This window comes from Bos indicus x Bos taurus, chromosome 5, assembly GCF_003369695.1.
Source record: "Bos indicus x Bos taurus breed Angus x Brahman F1 hybrid chromosome 5, Bos_hybrid_MaternalHap_v2.0, whole genome shotgun sequence".
Classification (NCBI taxonomy): Eukaryota; Metazoa; Chordata; class Mammalia; order Artiodactyla; family Bovidae; genus Bos; species Bos indicus x Bos taurus.
Window position 1 is genome coordinate 93,568,966 of NC_040080.1, and position 9,908 is coordinate 93,578,873.

Sequence of the window (9,908 nt, forward strand, 5' to 3'; positions counted from 1 at the left end):
GCCTTCCCAACTCCGCAGAGAGCTCTGGGCCGTTAAAAACACCTCCACCGCAAGGCGGGACAGCCGAAGTATTCTACCCTGGGCGTAACGTGCAAACAGGCAGGACACAATGCCCCTGGTGACTCCCCGGGTTGCCAAGGAGAAATCCTGTGGCTCGCCTATTTGCCCTCTTCTTCCTCTTTTCTCAGCATGACAAAATTTAAAATCAAACTTTTATTTATTAAATTAAAAAAAAAAAAAAAAAGACTCCATGAGGGCTTGATCCCTTCCCTTCCACAATATTACCCTCTCCCCAAGCTCCGGCGGCTTTAACCCTTTAACTTGGGGCCTTGAGGGAGCAAGAAATAGAAAAGGAGGATCCAAAGTCACAGGAAAGGCATTCAAAGGCACGAAGCGGCTTTAAAAGTCACTGGAGGTGGAGTTGGGAGCATCGGAAGTCCCAGGTTGCCGGCCTGTGGATGCAACCCCAAGGCAGCTTGGGGACCTCTGTCCTCCTAGGTCTATAAATTCTTCTTTCTCATGACTTCTGGGCACCAGCCTATCACAGTGCCTTGCACAGAGTAGGCACTCAATAAATACTCGATTTTCTTGATCTGATCCCAGAGGAAGCCTTCCCCGCCTTTTTTCCAGGAGAGACACCTCCAAACTAATGTCCTCCTTGGGTTAGATGGGCTTCCCCAAAGAGCATGTCTAAGATGGCAGCTGCAAGCTCTGTTAAAGGTGGCAACAAGGGATTAGCCTAATGGGGTCATGGTGTCAGGAGGGGCAGTGGAAGAACCTGCTCTGGGGTCAAGGAATCTGGAGTACATTCCAGTTCTCCCCTCCATAGGGCTTGAGTTTTCACAGCTTCTGGCTAGGGCTGGAAATATTAGGGATCCCCTAGTTGTGAGATACCCCATCAACTCATTAACAGAGATCTAGCTAATTCACTCTATTAGCAGAGATTCTGTTAAGAGAAACACCATTAACTGAGACCCTGATGATAGAAGTTCTATTAACAAGATCTCCACTATCACTTTTTCTAGACAGAGATGCATTTGGCTAAAATTTCCATAGCAGAAATGGACCCCCTTCCCTCCCCAGCTCACTCTACCTGACCTGTCATCATAACTTAGATAAATAGAATTATTATTATTACTATTCATTTCTCTTGGAACATAGGGGTTAAATATACATGCCTGGGGGCAGCCTCCCTGACCCTGGGGTCACCCCATCTTTGGGATCAGATCCCCACCAGTCTGCCCCCTCTTGGCACCCTGCTCCCTGCCAGGTCACTTACCCCAATCCCCTGAACTCTGGTCCCTAATGAAGAGGCCACCAGGGGGCAATAAATTATCATTATCATCATCATGACTGTGTTTGTAAAAAAAACGCTCTGGAGCATAGAAGGCAGTGGACTACAAAGTTGAGAAGATTGGAGCCTGAAAGCTAAGGAATAGTGGTAAATAAGCTTGGGAGGCAGAAAAGATGCACATAAAGGAGTCGGTGAGATGGAGAAATGAAGTGTTGGGAGCCCAGATGGAGGGGAAGTGAGTTGGTTTGGTAAGAGCAGAGAGAGAAACTGAGCAGTAGCGAGGAAAGAGCTTCTGAAGCCCTGAGTGCAGAGATCAGGCACCAGGTGACGGCCTGAGATGAGAGTTTGCAGAAGGGTCTCATGGCAAGGGGAGGAAGTAAGCTGAGGAAGCATGCAGGGTGATACCCAGGCCCAGAATGGGTGGGAAGAGGGAAAGATGGATAGAGTTGCAAAGGGCAACATGCATGGGTCAAAGGGGGTGAGGGGCAAGCAGTGGTCCACAGAGCCAGGAGAGGCTGGAAAGGCAGACTCAGGGGGCTAGAGACCTCCACCCGGCTCAGATCTCCAGCAGGTTGCTCTGCTCCGGGCTGCCTTCAGGGGCTTTTTCTGGGGGTGCCGGTGAGGCAGAAGGTCTGGGCGTCTGACTGGCCTCCTCTTCGCCAGTGCTGCGGCCCTCCCCCAGCTCCTTGGGGCCGCTGGGTGGGGGTCCTGGACCTGGCTCACCGTGGGTGCGTTGATGTTTGCTCAGGTGGTCGCTTCGGGTAAAGCGCTTGGAGCAGAGTAGGCAGGTGAACTTCTTCTCCCGGGTGTGAGTGCGCACGTGGCGCTCCAGCTCGTCCGAACGGGTGAACCTCTTGCCGCAGAAGAGCCAGTTGCAGACGAAAGGCCTCTCGCCCGTGTGCCAGCGCAAGTGGGCCTTCAGATGGGAGGCCTTGCCGTACACCTTGCCACAGCCCGGGATGTGGCAACTGTGGATCGGCTTCTTTCGCAGCCCGGCTGCGGCAGCACCCAGGCGCTCCAGCTCCTGGCAGTTGGGGCAGTCGCAGGAGGAGCGCCCTGCTCCACTGCTCCCGTAGCCAGCACTGCCCCCTGTGCCTGCACCCCGGGGGGGTTTGGCTCCACCGCTCCCCTCCAGCTGCCCACTGTTGCCCACCGCCTTGGGTTTATAGACATCCTGGGGCAAGACATGCTGGGGCCCTGGCTGCAGGAGATGGGGAGCTGGATAGGGGGCTGGATTAAGGGGGGCAAAGTCGGACGGGTAGGTGGGCAGCTGAGGGTTCAGTGGAGGCTGAGCAGGGCCTGCAGGCAGTGTCCCTTGCAGCCCATCACCCTGGCCCTGCCCGCCACCGAGCCAGTTGCCCCCAGGATGCATGTCCCACCAAGGGGTAGGAGCATTGCCTGGGCCCGGTGAGATGCCTGCATGGATGCCTGCCTTGTACCAGGAGCCATAGGGATGTGCCATGTCCAGAGAGGTGTAGACGCTGGGCAGGCAGTCAGAAGAGCTGTGCCCCTTGGGCACTAGGAGCCCAGGGTCCTGGGTGCCCGTGGGCCCTGGGAACGAGTGGGAAAAGGGAGGGTAGTCATTGGCATAGCCCGAGGTGGGTGCTGGAGGGCTTCCTGGTGGGGAGAGGAGCCCATTGGTGCTGGAGAAGGGGGCTGGGTAAGCATCCCCCATGGTTTTGGAGGCCGAAAGGTCACTGGTCACAGAGTATGGCTTCTTTGTGCCTGCTTTGCCCAGTGTCGTGGAGTCCCGCAGAGGGCTGGAGCTGCCAAATTTACTGCACGCCGCTGTCAGCATGGCCAGGGGGCTGGAGCCATAGTGAGCTTCCTCCTGTGGGGAGAGAGAAGCATTGGTTAGGTGGAGAAAAGGAGATGTGCAGAAGGACTGCACAGCCTGGAGACCTGGAGAACAGAAGAACAAAGGTGGTGAGGAAGAGGTGAAGAGGATGGGGATTCAGAGGTAAGGTCAGGGAGAGGGATGGGCAGTGAGGACTGGGACCCAGGGAAGAGCTCAGATAGAGTCTGGAAAAAGAGCAGAGGACCAAGACAGGGACGGTGACACCCAACCTAGCAGGCAGGAAGCAGAGCTCCCTGTGATGCTGGGGATGTGCAAGGGCCTCCGAGGAACAGGAGATGCTTCTTAAAAAGCCATGAGAAAGAAGAGCCAGGGATCAAGGCAGCACCCGGATGCGGTGAGTATTAGGGATCCTGACCCCTGGAAGTGGGTTGGGAGCAGAGGCCATGGTGGGGGACTTGGAAAGGAAAGACGAGGCTGAAAGAGCAGCGTGGGGAAAAGCCAAAGTCTTAGGGGACCGTAGTTGCCCCCGTTCCAGGTTTTCCCAGCTTGACCCCTTATTCACTTCCTGTCTCTACTTCATCTCCTGACTAAGGCAGTGGCCTAGTCACCCTAAAGCAGTGTCCTCATGTCCCTGGTAAGGAATCTCTTTCTCTTGGCAGGGACCCTGGGCCAGGGAGCAAGAGGAAGCGACGGCGGAGACACTGGGACATTGAGAGGGAACAGGGTTGCCGCCAAGCCAGGGCTGTGGCTGAGGCAAGAATGTCTTTCAAGCGGGCATTAGGCACCTCCTGCTTTGTGGAGCCAGCTGGTACCCCTTTGGGAGGGCCTGGAGAGCTGAAATCCTCACACCCCTCCAGGGCAGGGAATTGGATTGGCTATGATAGTGGCTCACAGCCACACCCCTCCCTCCATGCCTCAGTGTCCCCTAACACGTAGAGACCCCTCCAGCACAGTGAATGAGGGAAATGTGTGTAGATGCAAGGCACAGGGATCTTTTAGGAATACCAAATGCCCATTGTGCTGTTGCTACCAGGCCAAGGCTCCCTGAGATCACCATCCCTCACGGTACCCCTCCCTGAGTCAGCTCTGGGACATCCCATAAGGAAATGGTGCCCTCCTGGATCTCTGGCTGGCACGCATAGGCATCCATTACTGAGAATCCCACCAAAAACAAGTCAGAAGCTGACCCTGTATAGTCCCTTGACAGGGGCCCTCAACGACAGCAGCAAAAATGTACCTTGTACCTTCTCAGTAAAACTGAAAAAGAACCCAAAAATCCAGGGTTCCCAGGCCAGCCTGCTATCTCCGAGCACGTAGTCTGCACCTGTGACACCAATCCTAGGGGTAAATCTGAAGTTTAAAGGCTTGCAGTGAGGGCTGCGTGTGCAATCGCCTGCCTTGCCCTGCTCCCAAAGGGAAACCTGCTGTTCCCCCTGCCCAGTGACCTCTTTCTGAGGTCCTGATGACACCATGGACTCCCAAATTTGAACCATCAAAAGCATCCTCAAATCTGGCCATGGCAGAAGCCCTGCATCCTTCCCAGCCAGGGTGTCCCTGGAGCCTCTCACCTCCCAAGCGGAGGTGGGTAAGGCAGGGCAGCTGCTGGGGCAGGAGGCAAATCCTAGTGGAAAGGAAAGGTCAAAATATATTGTGCAAAGGAGAGGGGCAGAGACCCATAGAACCATAGAGCAGAACCCATAGACCCACAGAGCAGAGGAGCCCGCAGGGTGAGAACCTGACCTTAAAGTCCCTGGTGGTAGGGGGTGGGGGGGGAGTGAAAACAGTGGGAGCTGGCCCACAGGGGCAGAAATGGGCAGGGACGCAAAAGAGAAGAGAAGGAAAAAGCGACAAAAGGAGGGAGAGAGAGGAACGCAGAATAAACAAAGAGAGGTGATGGAAAGAGATTGGGCAAGGAAGGCACAGGAAAGCAGAGCAAAGAAAGGAGGGGGAAGGAAGAAAGGGGGGAGGTGGGAGGGCCAATTTCCTACCTAAGAGAAAACCCCACCGGTGCTGGGCTTCAGAAAACCCCCAGACCAGGCCACTCCTCCCTCCCTCTCCCCCTGACCACCCCCTCCCCCTCTGCCTGCCTGGCCCGGCTCCGTTGGTTTCCCTGCGGTCGGTTTATTTTTAAAAACGCCGACGCCGTCCCCCCCGCCCGGCCCTCACACTGTGGCCACAGGGGCCTCAGCCAAGCCCAAGGACCCCACCCAGCCATGGGGCGGGAAGGAGGGGTGAGAGAAGGCAAGCAGCCCCAGGCCAACAGGAGACCCCCGCCCTGGGGAACAGAGGGCCCCAGGGCCCGGGGGACAGAGAAGGGGGAGCCGGGCACCGGACAGCTCAGAAGGTTCTGGAGGCCAAGAGCTGGGTACTTGGCTAAGGTTCATCGCAGCCTCAGTTTCCTTGTCCTGCTGCTTGGGCTCTCCCGAGAACTAGGGAGAGGGTCCTGGTTAAGGATTCTAAATATGTGTGCCTGTGTCCCCATATGGGGGACCCGGGGGCTGGAGCCCACCTTCGAGTTGTTTTTCCTCCTGCTTCCACCCACATCCATTGAAAACAATGCCAACCACACCAAAACAGGCTTTTAAGTACTGAAGGGGGAATCTCTGGAGAAGGAACAAGATAAGGAGCTGTCCCAGCTCTCACTCTCACATGGGGAGGGGACCCCGCCCTCTTTCCCCTGACCTCTCACTGGAAGGCTCACTTGGACATTTGAGTGCTGACTGGCCACCTGAGGTCCCAGTTTCCAGTTCTCCACTTTCAGCCTCCTCCCAAATTATTTAGTTCTTCCAGCTCCCAAGTCTCCATCCCCATTAGCCCCCATCCCCATTTCTCCCTCCTCCCTGATCCTCTGCATCTCACTCAGCCCAGGTGAGCCTCCTGTCACGCTTCCCTCTCTGAACCCCCAAGTTCTTCCCACTGTCCAAGAGGACTTCCTGATGGGGGTATAAGAAGAAGCTTGAGGGCCCAGGTGCCCCTCAAAATAGATGAAAGAGACAGAGGCTGGAAGCCTTGGTATCAGGGGCATCTCCAGATTACAGGGAATGAGGGATAAGAAAGTCCAGTTTCCAGGACACGCTCCTCTTGCCAAATGCTACCCCAATCCCATGTCTTTCCAGCAGACCTCTGGCCCAGCCACTCCCGCCGGCACCAGTGCCACGCTGGCAACTCTGGCATGAAGCCCACGCCCATTGACACGGCCCCTGCCTTGGGTGGACCCAGGATTTCCATGCACCTTAGTCCTCCAGCTTCCTCAAGACCAAGCACAGCATTTCAATGATGGCTCAATCAAGAGTCTCTTGGGGAGATGCTGGGGTGAGCAATCTGCCTCCTTGCAGTAGAGGGTAGACAAAGCCCCTGAGGACCCCCAACTAGGTCATGGTGTCCGCCCCACTGCCTCACATGCCATTCCCTCAAACTCAGTCACAGGTTCCCTATCCACCAGCCTTACACACACCATTCCCCACTTGGACTAACAGATACTTGGGTGACCCAGCCTGCACACACACCTGTGCTCCCACAAAACCAGCCACACGTGCAGGTGTGCTGCTCTACATTCTGACACTCACATGCAGGCCAGTGAACACAGGTGTTAAGAGACTCCTGGTCCATCTCACACACACCTCTCCTGTAGGGCTGAATGAGTCAGCTTGGACATGAGCTAGTGTACTGGGAGCAGATGTGGGGCCTTCAGAGGGGCCCAAGAATACAGAAGGTCAAGGCCACTGATGGGAGTTGATCTTTGGGAAGGGCTCTCTGGTCCCAAATTCCTATGGAGGGAGCCAGAAAGCAGAAGTGGTAACAGAGACACAGAGTCAGAGATCCAGAAGCAAGGAGAACTCGGGACATTCAGACAGCCTCTGAGTGACTGTGAGTCCGCCTTTCCAACTGTGATGTGCCATGAGTCCCTCAGAAGCCCTGGCAGAGTCAGCAGTTTCTCAAGCCCCCAAGCCCTGACCCCCGTGGTACCCTGGTTCCCTCCATTCTCAGTGCCAGAGGCAAGGGATGCTGGGGTCCCAGCCTGGAGGGGAAGTGGCCCGGTCCGCCCTGGAGCCTCCCACTCCCAAAATAGAGCTGAGTTTGTCTTTGGCTGAAAGCTAAATATTTGTGAGCCGGGCAGGCGGCCTCAGACCCTGGCCCTCCTCCTTGGTTGCCTCTCAGACCTGGGCCCAGTTCCTCTGGTCAGCCCCCCCACATACATGGACTGCCCTCTCCTTTCTCTCATTGCCCACCTCCTCTGCTACCAGCCCAGAAGCCCAGCCCCCTCCCCACCTACAAACCAGACAAGACACTGCTTAGGGTGAGTCCCCAGAGCCAGGACCCCCAAAGAACCATGTACTCACTGTTGCCCAGTGCCCACTCAGCCAGCCCTCTAGCCTATTTCTCTCCCCCTGTCCCCTACCAGTTTATCTCTCTCCCACTCCTCTCTCTTCACTCCCCTCCCCTTCCTTTCTCGATCCCTCAATCCCTCTTCCACTCCTCAGAGCTGGTGTGCTTGGCGGACCTCAGGGGTCCATGCCTTCTTCTAACCTAATCCCCTCAGTCCTGATCTGACTGCTCCGTGACCCCTTGCCCTGCTCTCTCTCCTCCCCTTTCTCCTGCCCCCCACCCCTCCTCTGACCCCTGGAAGTGACAAGCACCAGAGCAACAGTCTGTGTGAGTTAGAAGGTGGGAGTGGACAGGGATTAGGACCATTAAGATCGAGGCTGGTGTCCTGGGGGAAGGAGGGGGCAGTTACCTCAAGCAGGGAGGACGCCATCCTGAGGCTGGGGAACGGGTCCCAGGGAGCCAGGCAGATGGAGAGAGCTGAGCCGGAGAGAGGGAGAGGGAGAGGGAGGGAGAATGGGAGAATGGGAGAGAAGAGATCTAAAGTTAGAAGGGACTAGGGGGTGGGGGTGGGGGGGGCTGCTCTCTGTCTGTAGGGATCCACCCTCTAATTACAGCTTTCCCAGCGGAGAAGGCTCCGGATCCAATGAGCAGGGCGAGAGAGGGAGGCAGAGGGTCCAAATTTCCTGCTCCATTTGCTGAGCTCCCCCAAAGAAGGGATCTGGGCGGGAGAGGAGAAACGGGGCTCCCAGGGAAGCAGGAGGGGGTAGGGACAGGGCAAGTTGTCAGGGCATGCCGGGGGCGCTGAGGGTCTGGGCGGATGCAGGGTGGGCCCAGGTGCCCCACACCCTGCCCCCAGCCATCCCATAGGCGGCTATGGGAACCCCTCCCAGACAGAGCTCCCGAGTGTCCTGTACCTGGGGGATAAGGGGCTGGGTGTCTTGAGTCTCTGCTCTCTGGAGGTCTGGCACTGGGAGTGCTGGCAAGGGGTCGCCTGAGGGTCCGAGGAGGGCTCCGCTCCTCTCCTAGGCCAGCTGCACTCCTGTTCCCACTCAGGCTCTGATCCTAGAATCCTACTCTGACTCCGGAGTCCTGGCTGTGGGTCCGCGGGTGGCGGCGGCGGCTGCTGCTCCTGCTGCTGCTGTTGCTGCTGCTCCTGCCGCCGCCGCTGCTGCCGCTGAGGGAAGGAACAGGAGGGAAAAGGAACAAACCCCAAACCACTAATTAGAGATCCAGGGGGGGGATGGGGGATTGGGGACGACACTCACACAGAGAGACTGGAACACACTGACATACACACTCATGGACAAACACAGGACGATACATGTGCACGTCCACGCGCGCAGCCTCCCCACTGGGGCACGGCCACTGTCATGAATGAACAGAGACAAACTCACACACAGATGATCGCAGTGACATGGCTGGAGGCGCACACGCCCCACACACACATCCGAGCTGACCACAGAGATGCCTGCTTCCCCAGTCACCCACCTCGAGAGCAGGAGAGCCGTGTGGACCGTGTGTTGTGAAAGTCAGGAGGGAGTGTGTGTTCTGGGGTTGAGGCTTTCTGCTGCCCAAGCATTTGAGGGTCACGGAGGTAGGTTCCAGAGCAAGGCCTGGAGGGAGGGACAGGGTGGGGAGGGCTTGGCACAGGCTTGGGGCTCCCCAGTCTTCCTCCCAGTACCTCAGTTTCAGTCTTGAGAAGTGAAACCTAGGCCTACCTCCCTTAGTGGGGCAGAAGCTAGATCTTGCATATCTGAGGAAATTTAAGGCAGGCAGGAGTGAGGGTAGGGGGTAGGAAGTCACTGGGTCACATCCATGCCCGAGCCTGGCCTCTTTGGATCAACTTCCTTTCCCCCTAATACAGACCCCAGATGCCATCATTTCTTGCCAGTTACCAGCCCTAGGCCCTTCTTGGCCACACACACATCCAGTCTCCAACCTCTGATGGATCGTTCTCATGAGCGCTCATGCTCTCCTGGGAGTGGGTCTGGTTCCCTTTCTCACTGTCGTGCATTCATTCCCCCTGCAGCAGGAAGAATTGAAGTTAGAGCTTAGGCAGGACTTCCAAACTTTGACTTCTCATCAAAATGGGGAAGAAAAGAAACTCACCCAGTTGGAAGAGGGGAATGCAAAAAAGTCTATGAATTGAAACCTGGACCCTGAGGTAAGTTTATAGGAGAGAGAGGACTGGGGAGCCAAGTGGAAGAACCAGCATCTCCCACTGAGGGGCCCAGCCAGCCGAGGTTGTTTTGCAAGTTATTCCCCAACACACCCCTCTCCCCGGGCCAGCCCTGCCCATCAGAGGAATGGAGCCTGGTCCTTCCCCGCTCTCCTTATTCCCCAGTCAGTCCCCTCACTTGCTCTTCCTGGGTGCCCACCTTGAGGCTCCTCATACTCTCCCAGCTCAGCTTCTCAAGGCAAAGTTGAGGAGGGGGCAGGAGCAGCTGGAAATCCTGGGAGAGTTACCTGCAGTTTAACCAGCAGGCAGGG

General features: G+C 56.6%; 1 protein-coding gene across 2 annotated transcripts; it reads right to left on the reverse strand.

The window, feature by feature from the left end:
- Positions 1 to 198: 198 nt before the first annotated feature.
- SP7 (Sp7 transcription factor) lies at positions 199 to 8,581 on the reverse strand. Of its 2 annotated transcripts, XM_027543004.1 has the most exons (3): positions 8,333 to 8,581; positions 7,828 to 7,895; positions 199 to 3,125 (listed from the first exon to the last, which is right to left on the reverse strand). In XM_027543004.1, exons 2-3 carry the CDS (start codon positions 7,846 to 7,848, stop codon positions 1,851 to 1,853), a joined length of 1,296 nt encoding a protein of 431 aa, XP_027398805.1. In that variant the 5' UTR covers positions 7,849 to 7,895; positions 8,333 to 8,581; the 3' UTR covers positions 199 to 1,850. The 2 variants fall into 2 exon arrangements, with proteins under 2 accessions (XP_027398805.1, XP_027398807.1); XM_027543006.1 differs by lacking the exon at positions 8,333 to 8,581 and having other exon boundaries at positions 7,828 to 7,910.
- Between the last annotated feature and the right edge of the window lie 1,327 nt (positions 8,582 to 9,908).